This window comes from Impatiens glandulifera, chromosome 1 (genome assembly GCF_907164915.1).
Source record: "Impatiens glandulifera chromosome 1, dImpGla2.1, whole genome shotgun sequence".
In the NCBI taxonomy this organism is placed as follows: Eukaryota; Viridiplantae; Streptophyta; class Magnoliopsida; order Ericales; family Balsaminaceae; genus Impatiens; species Impatiens glandulifera.
In genome coordinates this window covers 15,206,571-15,221,867 of record NC_061862.1, presented here as the reverse complement: position 1 = coordinate 15,221,867, position 15,297 = coordinate 15,206,571, and the positions used below count along the sequence as shown (strand labels likewise).

The following is a 15,297-nucleotide window of genomic DNA, read 5'->3' as shown; positions in this document are numbered from 1 at the left end:
GGGTTGGATTGTGGGTTGACCCGCCCATAAACTTAAAACGGTTAAAAATAAAATTAAAAATGTTATAGGTATGGTTCGAACTTGCAACCTAACAAAACAAATTCAATTTTTTAACTAACTAGGCTAATAACACTTTATATTTTAAATTTAACACAAAATTTGATGAACGCGAGACATTTTAACAATATAAGTTCAACTATTTAACTAATTAATCTATATATATATATAATGATGGTTAATTTTTCAAATGTCCGGATTGCCGGGTTGAGAGCTGTGATTAATTTGGATATATGTGAAACTAAATGGATATTTAGGTCGAATTGTGGCTTGATCCACCCATAAACATGTTTACCGTAATATTTTTTCACGTTTTTTTATAGTATTACTCATGCAAATGAACGAAATACATGCTAGTATTGTCAAAATAACAAGAAGCCCATCAAATCAAAGAAAACTATTTATAAGAGTGTCTTCAAATGAAAGATAAGTTTCAATATCTTTTTATTAAACAAAAGATAAATAACGACAAATTTGACAATTTTATATATTTTTCATTAAAAAGGGATTGACACAAACTCGAAAAACGATCATCAAGACAATTGATCAAGACAATCGGTGAATATGAGTAACAAAATACCGTTAAAAGTTTAAAATATTATTCGAATTATAAAAATTAGAACAAAAAATCCAATCCGATTAAAAGATGTCGGACTAAACAAAATACAACACCATGAAAGAAATATACTTTTCGATGCTAAAAAAATCATTGAAAAAAAATAAGGTAATGTCTTTTTTCAAATTTTCAAGAGGTTTTAAGAAAGAAAAAGAAAATATATATATGTGTGACTTTCGAAAAAAAAAATTAATAACAAGAATTTTTTGTACAAGAATTTTTTTAATATATTATACATATTAATTATTTGTATATTATGTATACAAGTTTTTTTTAATTTCAATACAAATATTTAACACTAAATTTGATGCATTTTGAGATAATTTATACATATTTGTTAAAACCAATTAATTTGGAAAATATGACGAAATGACCTTGATAATGAGTCAAATTCGAAAAATGACCCACGCTTGATAAATCTTGTAAAAATGAAACTTTCGGCCTGTAAAATGTCTGTCTTGCCCCCAAGACCGTCCCCTTACCGCTTATTATCGCGTATTACATTATATGCGTATTATATAATACGCGTATAATATAATATGCTATTACATAATACGCGTATTATGTAATACATGTATTACATTATACGCACATTATGTAATACACGTATTACATTATATACGTATTACATAAAACACGTATAATATATTACGCATATTATGTAATATACGTCTTTCATAATATATAAAGCTCCTAATTTAGGACCCTCATTTTAAAAAGAGTGTTTCAACTCACGACTTTATCTCTCCAACCCACGACTCTACTCTCCAACTTCCACGACTCTCCAGGTTCGTTCAACATCAGTTCAACATCATCATCGCTCAACTCTTATCATCGTCCGTCTATTTCGTCGGTCCTATATTTAGGTGAGTTTAGGGTTTATAGTTTATGGTTTATGTGTAATGTTCTTATTATTCTGGCGTTTATGTGTAATACTCCAATGTATGTGTATATTGATGGATAATCCTTAGCTTTTAGGGTTTATGTGTGTATATTCAGATGTTGTTTATTCAATGTTCCTCACTCACGCGTATTACATCAGCGTATTGTAATGCTCTTATTCTGTATGCATGAATGGTTTAGGTTTATATAATATATGTGTATTGCTACTTCACGAGCATTATACGTATGTGTATATTGAAATGTTTGCGTATTGTAACTTCACACAAATTGTTTGTTATGGTTTATCCAATGTCTACATATTGTCTGATGTTGCTTACTTGAGTTAGTTAGGGTTTATCCAATGTCCGCCTATTGTAACTTCACGCACATTGTTTGTTATAGTTTATCCAATGTCCACATATTATCTGATGTTGCTTACTTGAGTTATTATGCTTACTACAATGTTATTTGTTTTTTACTTACTTGTTGTTCATTTTTAGTATATGGCGTCAACCATAATTCATGAGTTTGCTGCTAGGGTATCATGGAAAATCAATTTGTCAAACATTGTCACCAAATTTGCTACAATGTATCTAATGGAAAGGGTAGAGCAAACCCAATTCCGATTTTTATTCAAAAGAGCCCGTCACTGTGGTTCTCAGTAATAATAGCTCAAATTCTAAATAGATGAAGTTCCTCATTAATGGATAGGAGTTGTGATTTGAGATGAAAGAGTATGCATTAGTCACAAGCCTCAAATTTGGGAGATTCCTTACGATAGAAATCATTTTCAATCAAGTTGAAGAATGTCCACCTTTGGTAGTTAAATATTTTAACAGTAATATGATTGTTAGAATTGGAGACCTTCATTCAAGATTTTTGTCATGTTCTGATAAAAAAGATGCATGAAAAATGGGATTGGTATTCCTGGTTTGCCATTCTCTCTTTGCCCTTGATCCAAGGAGGATAATAAATATCAAACTCTTCCGCATGGTCGAGGACATTGACACTTTCCTCCAATTTCCATGGGAAAGTTTTCCTTCAGAGAAATCCTGAAGGGTTTGAACAGGGACTTGGAACACTTCAGGTCAATATATCTAGACAAGAAGAAAGTCATGGGGAAGAAAGAAGACAAGAAGGTCGAGGTTTCTTATACCGTATTTGGGTTTGTACTAGCCTTTCAAGTGTGAACCTATGAGGTTATGAAAATGTTTGTCCCCAAACTTGCCTAGAGGACGATGCTACAAGCGCATGAGCCTGTTTTCCCAAGGATAATATAGTACAAATCTAGTAGGAAGAGCACCGTCTCTGATCTTCACACTGCCCTACAATGCAAGGTTGTCAAAATGATAGAAGTGTCTGAAGAGGAAAAGATCTTTTATGGTGGAGAGGAGTTTGAAGATATGGGAGGTAATTTGTATGATTCATTATTTGAATTTAATTCTAGAAAGAGGAAACATGAAGAGATTGAATATGTAGTTCCTCCTAAATCTGCCATGAGGAAGAGAAGACAAATTACTCACCCCAACACCTTTCATTCTATTCCTCTCAAACCTGCCAAACCTTCCACGAGGAGAAGAACTCGCATCCCTACCCCCAGCCCTAACACATCTCATTTTGTTGATAGCGCCACCGAGACTCAAGCAGATGATGATGGCTCTCAAATGACTCTAACATCAACAACTCTCCAGGATGATGATGGTCTTCAAATGACTCCAACATCAATAACTCTCCAGGATGGATGTATATTAGATCAACTAACAAAGGAGGTAAATGAACTAAAAACTGAAATAAATCTCATAAAAGAGATGTTGAACCAACTACAGGTACAATTGGGCATAGTATCAATCACACTAGAGGAGGAACAAAGTAAGAGAAGATTGAAGAGGAATGAGAAGAAGGAGGAGAATGTTGAGGTGAAGGAGGAAGACAAGGATGAGGTATATACAATTCACATTTATGCTTTATGTATAGGTTCACGCTTTTTGTATAATTTTTTCCACTATGCGGGACAAGATTGAGGAGGAAGATGTGGAGAAAGTGAATGTGTTGGTAGAGAATAAGAAGAAGAATGTGAAGGTGGAGAAGAAGAATGAAAAGAAGAAGGTATGTACAACTTCACGATTTTTGTATAAGTTCAAGATTTTTATATAGCTTCACGCTTTTTGTCTAATTGTTTTCAATGTGCAGGACAAGATTGAAGATCTGGTGGGGGATAAGGTGGATGTGTAGGTGGAGAAGGATGAGGAAGAAAAAGAGAATATTGAGGAAGACAATTATGAGGATGTGGAGAAGATGAATAAGGAAGACATGGATGAGGATGTGGTCTTGAAGATTGAGGAAGAAAATGAGGAGGATGTGTTTGTGGACAAGATTGTAGAAGACAATGATGAGGATCTATTGGAGGAGAAGAATGAGGATCTGGTGAATGAGGAAGATGTGGAGAAGGTGAATATGTTGATTGAGGATCTGGTGAAGAAGATTGATGATGTGGAGAAGGTGAATGAAAAGATTGAGGAAGATGTGGTGAATGAGAAGATTGACAAAGACAAAGATGTGGATTTGTTTGTGGAGAAGGATTAGGTATGTACAATTCACATTCACATTTTTTTGTATGTTTAATTTTTTCCAATGTGCAGGACAAGATTGAGGATCTGGTGAAAAAGATTGATGATGTGGAGAAGGTGAATGTGAAAATTGAGGAAGGTGTGGTGAATGAGAAGATTGAGGAGGATCTGATGAATGAGAAGATTGAGGATGTGGTGAAGGTGAATGAGAAGATTGAGGATCTAGTGATGGAGAAGGTGAATGTGGAGGTGGAGAAGGTGGAGGATGTGGTGCTAAAGGATGAGGATCTGGAGAGGGATGTGGATCTAGAGAAGGATGAGGATCTGGAGAAGGATGTGGTGCTGAAGGATGAGGATCTGGAGAAGGATGTGGATCTAGAGAAGGATGAGGATCTGGAGAAGGATGTGGTGCTGAAGGATGAGGATCTGGAGAAGGATGTGGATCTAGAGAAGTTCGGGACTAACCCAATAGTTTCTCTTAGTTTTTGCATTAAATATGTCCAGGAGTTATTATTCTCTAAATCAATGACGCCAAAAGCAACAGGCTATAGTTTCTCATTCGCATCCAATTCTATAACCACTAATAACTGACCTTCAACTTTGAGCTAAAGAAAACTGGTATCAACGCACAATACAGGATAACAACAACTTCTGAAACCCCTAATTAAGACGCCTAAAGACATGAACATATACCTGAAATGGTCGAGCTCATCCGTCTGGATGTCTGTTATGGTACCCGAATTATTCATCTCCAACATTTATAGGTATGATGACAATTTACCATAGGAATCCTCTATAGTACTCACACCGCCATTAGGACATTTTCCCTAGACCTCCAAGCCTTATTATAACTTATCTTTATTCCATAACTTCTCTACATTTCTTCCATTATTTTCTTAGGCATGCGGTCATGGTGATGGTCCATGTACTTGCTCTTCATGCATCCCCCAATAACTAGGGGTGTTCAATATTTGGTATGAACCGAATATCCGACCGAATTCGAATTTCATTTTTGGTTTTCGAATCGAATTTCAAACCAATTCGAATTAAAATACAGTTTTCGAATTGGTTTTCGAGTTGGGGTTTCAACTCGAAAACCAAACCGAAAACCGAATTCATTTTTTATTATTTATTATATTATTTATTATATAAAATATAAAATTTATTATAATATATAATTATTTATTATATATAATATATAATTATTTATTTTATTATATAATTTATTATATATAATAATTACTCATTCATTCTCTAAACCTAATTTCTAAGCCTCCACTCACCTCATCTATATTCTTTAACCCGCCGTCCACCTCATCTTTATTCTCTAAATTCCTTTTAATTCTCTAACCTAATCAAATACCTTTCATCTCCATAGTTGTCTTCTCATATGAAAGAGCCTCCATACTTCAATTTTATATATTCTTCATTCTCATATGAAAGAGTCTTCATCTACATCTCTTAGATTCGATCTATCTAATCTCGTTATCTCTTCGCCTCTTCTTTGTCAAAATTCTTAAATCTTTATTTATCTTTGTGTCGTTTAACATCTATTTCGAAGTCAAGATCTATCTTCGCCATTCAACATCTTAATTCAAATTTTGTTTTGAATTAGAATAATCTGAATTAAAGATTTAACCATAAAAGAAAAAAAATAAAGCAAATTCGGTTCGAATTCAAATTATTTGAAATTCGAACCGAATATCAAATTCGAATTTGGTTTGGTTTTATTAGAATTTATTCGAATTTAGTTCAGTTTTCGAATTGGCTAAAAAATTAATAATTTGAAGAAACTGAACTAAGGAACTCGAATAACCCAAAAACGGAACCGATGAACACCCCTACCAATAACTCATGATGGTGATTGCCTTACACTCTCTTGCCTTGTCACAATTGAACATGTATGATCTTTTAAAAATTTACGTATCTCAAACATCTCCGAGGATTTTCCTTTCACAACACGCAATCTCCACTTACAATTCTGATCCAAACATTTCACATACCAAAGTTCTTTTGTTGACTTCTCCACTTTGAATTCAAAATGATTAGCCATCACATATTTATGTAACCTCAGTTGAAGTTCTTTTTTATTCTCAAACAACGTACTGACTTCCAATCTGATTTGGCAAATTAATGTCTTAGGTATCGGATTTTCACTACTTGGTATATTATTAGCAACCCAACAATGCAGCTTAGTTGGGTATTAGCAACCCAAACACAACTTAGTTTGGTACTAGCAACCTAAGCACTGCTTGATTGAGTACTAGCAACTCAATCATCAACCCCATCATTCAGACGCAAACATGGGTTACTAGCAACCCAATCACCAACCCCCTCATTCAGACGCAAACATAGGTCTTCTTCTATGTCATTTTGAGTTTCAAAGACAACCTTCTACTACTGAAACTTCGGGAATACGCCAGGATCATCAATTTCTGGAACCACTACACTTTTTGAATTGGGTTTGTTGGGTTTCTAAGTAGTGAATTATCTACTAAAGATACACAGAGTACAGTGCGATGGTGGATTGACATTGCTTCATCTAAAAAGAACTTCACATCCATATCTTGTTTGATATTAGTTATACAAGAAAATTTGACATCCATATCCGAAGTATTATACTTGATTTGAAGCAATAAATCATATATAGATTTATCAACATTAGTAGCATAATAGATCATATCAACTAATTTGGCATATGTAGAATTTAGAGATATATTCAAACCTCTAGTTGACTTTGGAACAAAATGAGTACCACCATCCGTAATTTTTCACTCTCTATCAAAGAAAATAATTACTTGAGCTGAAATTAAAAATAGTTCAATGATAATTATACGCGTATTGTAATGTTCCTCACTCACAATTTTTACTTACTTCTGTTGTTGCTTTTTGAAGATGGCGTCAACCATAACTGAGGAGGAGTTTCTTGCTAGGATTTAATAAAAATCTAATGCAGCAACTTTCCTATAAGTTTGCTGCAATGGATCTAATGGATAGGAACCCCTATCCAATAGGTTCATTGAAGCAAACTTGTGGGCAATTTTTGCCACATTGTATTTCCATAAAACCTAGTAGGAAAATCCAACTTAGTGAGCAATAAGCGTGAGTAATACGCGTGAGCAACATCTGTCTTTATTCATAACATAGTATTCGCATATTCATTCACATTCAGGAGTTATCGAATCAATAACTAAGAATATAACCTAGTGTTCATAATCACTAACTAAAAAATCATCGAATCAAATAACATAAAATAAATATACCCATTTGAGAACGAAGAGTCGTGGGGCTTCGGTTGCTGATCTTAAACGAACAGAGAGGTCGTGATCATGGAAGTTGTTGATCTTGAACGAACGGAGCGTCGTGGAAGCTATTGATCTTGAACGGAGAGTCGTGGCAAAGGGAGGGATAGGGTTTTTAGAGTCGAAGAGAGAAATTTATGAGTCGGAACAATTTAAAATAGGGTCAAAATGAGGTTTATATATTACATATTGCGCGTATTACATTATACGCGTATAATGTAATACGCGTATTACATAATGCGCGTATTATGTAATACGCATATTACATAATATGCGTATTACATAAAAAACGTATTACATAAAAAAACGTATTACATTATACGTGTTTTATTTAATACGCGTATAATGTAAAACGCGTATAATGTAATACATGTGTTATGTAATATGTGTATTACATTATACGCGTATTATGTAATGCGCGATAAGGGGTAATCTCAGGGGCAAGACTGACATTTCGCATGTCGAAAGTGTCATTTTTACAAAGTTTATCAAGTGCGAGTCATTTTTTGAATTTTACATACTACAAGGGTTATTTTGTCAAATTTCCCATTAATTTTATGGTTAGAAAAAGTTCACTTTTTTTTTTAGAATTTGGTCAGCTCTTATCAAAAGGGCTACTTTGTGATTGTGAGTCCTGTGAGTGTAAGTTAAGGCAAACAGTGAGGTTTTCTAATTGAATAGCGTCGGCCGGCGAAGCAAAACAAAACAAAATGGCAACTGGCGGTGCCGACATCTCGGCGACGATAGTGAATTCTCTACAAGAGGTTAAGCGCCGGTCCGGCAAGAGCTACAGTCAGATAGCGGAGGAAACTGGACTGACCAACGTCTATGTTTCCCAGCTTCTCAAGCGACAAGCCCACCTCAAGCCCGAAACCGCCCCAAAGCTCAAGGAAGCCTTGCCGGACCTTACCGACGCCCATCTCCATGATATGATGCAAGTTCCCCCATTCAGGTCCTACGACCCCCAAATCATCCAAGATCCTACCGTTTACAGGTTTTGATTATTATTATTATTAACTTTATCTATCCTTCAATCAGTCAGATATCATATTACCCAATTTTCTTTTATGAGAAACAACACAGATCCTTGATAGATTTCCCAATTTGTGGTCATTTGAATTGCACCCATGTCAATCATACTTAGATATATGTTCTTATAGATTGAATGAAGCAATTATGCACTTTGGTGGGAGCATAAAGGAAATTATCAATGAAGAATTTGGAGATGGAATGTAAGTTTTGTTGTTGTTAGATGATGATGATATCTTGATGAAGATGGTAGCTGATGTTGAAATCTTATCAGAATGTCAGCAATAGACTTCTACTGTTCTGTTGATAAGATTAAAGGCGCGGATGGGAAAGATCGCGTGGTTGTCACATTGGATGGAAAATACTTGCCCTTCTCTGAGCAGGTTCATACCAAATTGAACATATAAAGACATGTTTAATTACTTTAGTTCATGTATTTGTCTGGATTTAAACTGTCATTTTCTTTTCTGGACAGAAAACTGATGACATGATGTCAAGATCGAGGCCTCAGCAGAAGTGAGTTCTTCTTGATGCTGCTCTGTTTCAATGGAATGAGTTCTTCTTGGTAAGAGGATGAAGAAGGAATAATAAGGGTTTGTGATGCTTTCCTTATTATGCATACTCTATGAACATCCAAACTCTTTGAATATTTGTGTGTTTATTATCCTAGTTTCTGAACAGTGAATACTCTAAACTCTTTGATTTCCTGTGCTACACAATACCCAAATTGGATCATGTTAATCTTCTCTATGTATCGTTCAAATGTTATAAACCTATACAAAAAGACAGGTAAAATTAGACTATACTTAGAAGAATAACATAACCCTATAAATTTCGAACTATACATAGAGAGAAAGGATTAACATGATCCACGAATTTAGAAACATGAGGTAAAATGTTTTATACTTACCTTAAATCATAAGGTGAGACTAAACAGGTTGTTGGGTAAGAAAGATAATCCATGAAACAACCTACTGCATAATGCAAAATCGATGCCTAATCCAAAACAACTGGCTAGATTCTCTTCTCCATTGATCTTGAAACGAAATGGAGTATCTGGACTTTGAATCAGACATCTCAATATATGTTAATCAATGTGTTCATAAAGTGGTGTTTTGTTGGATCATCATGAATGAAAATAATAGGAGAATGTTAGAAAACAAGTCACGCCCGACCTAGATCTTTATGACCTTAACAAATGTTAGGTCGGTGTGAATCTGTTTGATGATGTTAAGGCCTAATAGTTTTTTTTTTGGGTTGTTGTTGAATGTTGGAAGTAAGATGACCCTTTTAGTCATAATCTCTATTTCAACTTAAGACAATCTAAGTTTTACTGAGTTTTATTTGTTGTTTTCTGTAGGTAGATTTTGATTGTTTTTTTTATAAGGATTTAATTTTCATTAAATCAATTAGGAGTTATATATTAAAAATTAATTAGTAAATAATACAAAATAACATCTACAAAAATAAAATAATTTTTTAATGATCGGTGCAATTTGTTGAGGGTCAATATAAAGACGAAAATTTTGAGTTCCTGAACCATGAGTATTGAAATTGAGCAAGTCAAATGAATCAATGAAATAGTGTTGGAATAATATTTTATCAAATGTTTTGATCGGCAACGAAAATTATTTTTAACTCTCGAATCGAGGGTTGGTAAGCAACGTAAGCAACTTTGAAAAAAATATATTTTTAAATGATAATGGACTATCACATAGTGAGAAATTTATACAAATAATGAGAGATATATGTAAGAGAGTCTTTATATGAAATATCAATAACTCTTTATTAAAAAATAAAAGTTTAATATTCGATTATTTCGTCGTATTTGTCTTTGCTTCTAAGAGGGGACACAGACTCTACAAAAATCATCAACGCAATCATATAAAACTCGACCCGACTAAACAGAATGCTGAACCAAACACAACACAGGGCGAAAATATTGATTTTTAACAATTTTATTTTAATTTAATTTGTTCGAAAGGATGGTTTATTTGATTACAAATAAAATGATAAAAAAAAATTCAAAACATGCCTTTTTGATATATAAGTTTAAGTAAAAGTAACAACAAAAAATAAAAAAAGAAATTGATTTAGTAAAAGTCTTTATCTACAAAAATTTAACAACTTTTTCTTAAAATGATTTTAGGTTAAAAAAATCACACCTCTTATAATAAATACAATAAAATCATATTTGTTTTGAATTGGCTACAGTTTAAATATTTTTTTATTATACTAAAATCACAAATTTATTAAGATTTCATTTTTTACATTAAATAATTGCCCATAATAAAGATAATACATTTTACGTTTTTATTTATAATATTTTATAATATAAATTGAAAACGAAATGATGGAGTCTTAAAATTAAGATATGATTCGAAACAAAAATAAGGAAATAAGCGTAAAGATAGGGTTGTTTCAGTAAATTAACTATAAAGAGAAGGGGTAGAAGAGAAGACCTAGTTTGTTTGAGAAGAATATTGTTTTAAATCCCTAATCTCTCAAATTCCTCTTTCTCTCTCTCTATCTTCATTTATCGATCATACATTTCTTAAAGCTTCAATCGCTTCTCCTCCTTCCTTTCTCTCCCATCTCGATCTGTAAATCGCCATCTCCGGCAGCTTCAATCTCTTCTCCGCCGCTTCCACCGCTCAGATCCGCCGCTCCATATTTCGTTTTCAGTTCTTTCCCCTCTTCATTTTTTTTTATTTTTATCAATTTACTCTTTTGTCCTTGGGTTCTATTGTTATTTTCAGAACTAGACAAGGTGTTATATCTAATCCCTTTTTTTTCTTTTTCAATTTTCATTAAATGTCCGTTTTGTTGTGTCTTTGACGGTTGTACCCTAAACAAGAAAGACAGATCAGATTGCTGACGTGGAATGCAAAGATTCATGAACCCTCCTCGTCCGGCTGCTGCTTCACGAAAGCGTAAAGAGAGATCAGACTCCATTTTACAGATCAAGCCGCCGCCGCTGCAGTCGGTTCAAACGGCGGCGTCTTCTAATGGTGATGTTTCTTCGTCGTCGACGGCTTCTAATAGGCTTCTAGCCGGCTACATGGCTTATGAGTTCCTGAAAAGTGGTACGGTTCTAGGTCAGAAATGGGATCCTGCAAGCCGAGATAAAGCCGAGAAGGAGCAGCCGAGGTGGCAAACCCAACAAAGCTATGCTGATGTGGCGAGGTTAATGAAGGACGATGAGGCTCATGTTGCTGGAGTCGTTAATCCGTCGCAGCTGGCTCGATGGATTCAGATGTGACGTGTTACAAACCGTGCTGATGACATGTCAGGTCCATGAATGCAAGCAAGACCTAGCTATCAATCATCCAATATTGATCGTTTCATGCAATTGTAAGAAAGAAACAATCCATGCATCAAAATACATTAATAGTTATTTTTCAATGTAGATGTATTTGTTCGCTTAGTCTTTAATGTTGTAATGTTTATTGCAAAATCCTGATTTCTTTTGGTGCTGTGTATTGGACACAAGATGTCTTTTGAGCTGTTTTTTCTAGTACTAGTACGTACTAAGTAAAAATTGATCTAAGTGTGTTTGTTGTTTTCATGGAAAACTGAGTTTGCTAAGAGAGCCCACCATAAAATGGGAGGAGAGGACATATAGATACGAAACTCCCCTAAGAGTCATTGCAACCAACATGTTTTAGCGGTCTTAATAGGCATAGAGATGTGTGAGGCGGAATGGTTCTAACATGAGACAATTTTTGAAGAAGGTAGTGTATGGTGTGCTTAAATGTTTGAAGAAGGTAGTGTATGGTGTGCTTAAATGTTGCCCAAATATGACGATGATGATTAACAACAAATACTATATTAGGGCGAGTAAGTGTGATATACTAAAATGCACATCATAAGGGCAATTCTAAGAATACTGGTGAGTCGTGTTCGAAGTGTTTTGCTGAATGAATATTAGTACTTGTAAGAATATGTCAATAGAGAAACATATATAAATGTTCAGTAATTTCTACTCCTAAACAAATAGTGTTGATCAAGACTTTTAATTGGAAATATCAATTAAAATTGATAAATTGTGAACTATTTTTTAAGTAAAAAAATGTCATCCATATATACTAAAGATGTGATACTTAACTTCTGTTTAAAAAAAATTATGGACCTGTCACACATGTGAATAGATATTTTATGAAGATGTCTCTCTAAATTATAAGAATCTGGCCAGATGAACAAAGCTACATGCATTGAATAATATTATGTCAGGTTTGGGTTAAGTCACGACTAGTTTTGTTTGTGTTGATTCGTGTTTAGATTCATATTTGTGTTGTGTCTATATATACTCGTGTTGTGTTCGTACTTGTATCGTATTAACTCGTGATCATGTTAATTAATGTTTTCGTGATTGTTATAATACTTCTTATGAGTCAGTCCACTGTCCTCACTCAGAAATCTTAAACCCAAACCTAAGAAAAATGGACTACCACACAAATGATGAAGAACCATACTCAAAGATAAATAAACTTATATGGAATTAGACTCATTTTGGTTCTCAGAGAAGAAAAAAGAAAAATAACTATAGTGTTTATCTTCCTTATAAACAAAGAGTGAAAGAGTTGTGTAATGATCGATCAATTAGAAATAAATTTTTACCCACCATTCTTTCAATAAAAAAGTCTCATTATAACATCCAATCTGAATAGACTTCTTTTTATATGAATTTAGCTATTTTGTAATATAAATATAATATTATTTCTAATAAAACATTCCACTAAATATATTATTTCCATTAAAACATTCCACTAATTAGATTAGTTGAACTTAAGTTTGAAAAGATTTTTTTTGTAGGGAGGATTGTTGTCTTTATTTAGCTTAATATCGTGTCGAACCAATCGGGTTTTGATTCGAACACTTTGTGCCAAACTTTAAATTTTGTTGTGCTCCTATTGAGACTCAATTTGTCTATTCATGTTGTGCTAATTCGTGTACACAAGTTTATTATTTCCGTATTAACTCGATCTCAAATTCGTATGTCGTGTTGAGTAGACTAGTATCTACATTATTATTATTATTAAATATAAGATTTTATTCCAGTTATAATTATTCTACAAATATCAATTATCCATTATTATTATTATATTAGAAATTATCATATTCACTATTAAACTGATATAATCACAATTGAATGGGTTCTAAACTTTTACAAACCTACCCTTAAAAATAAAAATTAACTTGTTAATAAATATCTTTCAAAAAACACTAATGTGTTCTCTCTGGCAAACAAAGTAAAACCAAAAGATTTTATTTGATTTATAATAAATTAAATTAAATTTAATATTTTATAATTCATAACATTATTAATAAGGATTAAATTAAATAGTATTTTGATTATCTAATTTATTTATTTTTATCTCATTACTAATATATTTTTTTCTTTCTTTTATTTGTTTGTTAAATATTACAATTTAATAGGTTCACTTCACTCTTTTTTCTATAACAAAAAAGGCCCTTCTTTTAAAAAGAAAAAATCAATGTTAAATCTAAAAATTATTTGTAATTATTTTTTTTTTGTTATAATTAATTTATTTACCTATAATAATTAAAACATGTGATTTCCACTAATTCAATAAACATAAAAGTTTTGAAATAATAATTAATTGTTAACAAAATAAAATAATAATAATAATAAAATAAAATTGTTGCAGTTAGAAATGACGATGGAGCTAATTGTGAGAAATATATTTACATCCCCTTCATTCTACTTTTTTAATCAAGTACAATTTAGTAAAAAGATAGATAATTGAATAATATATTATTTTTTGAATAATAATTTAATCAAATTTAAACTTAATTCAAACCGAAATAGCTTATCCAAATTAATAATTTAGATTTGAATTGATTTGAATAAGAGATTAATACTTTAAATGCTATGTTTTACTATGACTATTTTTCTTTTTTTAGTGCTGGTTGTTTTCAAGTATATGTGCTTGAAGTGATAATAAGTAATGATGTTATAGAAATTAGTAAAATATGTTGTACGAAAAAAATATAAATAAAGTTTTTATATGATATTTAATTCAATATGTTTATATATAATGAAAGAAAATATTTATATAAAATTAATAATAAAATAATATATATTTATATTAAAAGAAAATATATATATTGAACTTACAATATTTTAATTTTTTATAAACGAACTTATATGAACTAAATATTCTTATATAAATAAAAACATGAACTTACACTATTTTAATTTATTTATTAATTTTATAATTTTGGTTCTTTAAAGAATGAAATTTTTTAATGTAAATTTAGTGGTGTCTGCAAAATGTGTTCATAACAATTATTAAGAGATACTAAATCGTTAGAATAAACTAAATTTAACTTCTTCAACAAAAACGATATCACCCTCATTTACACCAAATTTAGACAAAGACTTCTATACCCACATGCTTCTAAGATGTGCTGAAATCTTTTTTTTTAAAATATATGTAATTGTAATGAAAAGTGATTAGTTATGTTTACATGTTGTGTAGATGAAAGTTAAGATTTTAATTACATTTAGACCATCTGGTCCATTAGAGTCATTCCATGTCATCTCCATCTGCAAAATGTGTTTTCATAACTCAATCATTAAAAAGATACAAAATCGTTGGAAGAAGAAAAACATAAATTTAACCTCTTCAACAAAAATGGTGTCACCTCCTTTACACCAAAATTTAGACAGAGACTTATATACTCCACATACTTCCAATACGTGCTGAAATTTGATACAACTAAAATCATTTCATTACACACTCTTCACAATTAACTACATTATAACTGTCACTTTATTCTCGTCACTATATTTAACCTTAATACATTTCTCTCTTGT

The 15,297-nt window shown here is 32.1% G+C and overlaps 2 protein-coding genes across 2 annotated transcripts; both read left to right on the top strand.

Annotated features, from left to right (window-relative positions):
• The first annotated feature begins 8,043 nt into the window (after nucleotides 1-8,043).
• On the top strand, nucleotides 8,044-9,203 carry LOC124920869 (cyanate hydratase). The gene is made up of 4 exons (XM_047461440.1): nucleotides 8,044-8,418; nucleotides 8,585-8,656; nucleotides 8,728-8,836; nucleotides 8,929-9,203. The coding sequence occupies exons 1-4, from the start codon at nucleotides 8,135-8,137 to the stop codon at nucleotides 8,971-8,973; spliced, it is 510 nt and encodes a 169-aa protein (XP_047317396.1). The 5' UTR covers nucleotides 8,044-8,134; the 3' UTR covers nucleotides 8,974-9,203.
• Nucleotides 9,204-11,337: 2,134 nt separating this feature from the next.
• LOC124918988 lies at nucleotides 11,338-11,715 on the top strand. The gene has a single exon (XM_047459079.1). It carries the CDS (start codon nucleotides 11,338-11,340, stop codon nucleotides 11,713-11,715), a length of 378 nt encoding a protein of 125 aa, XP_047315035.1.
• Nucleotides 11,716-15,297: the final 3,582 nt, after the last annotated feature.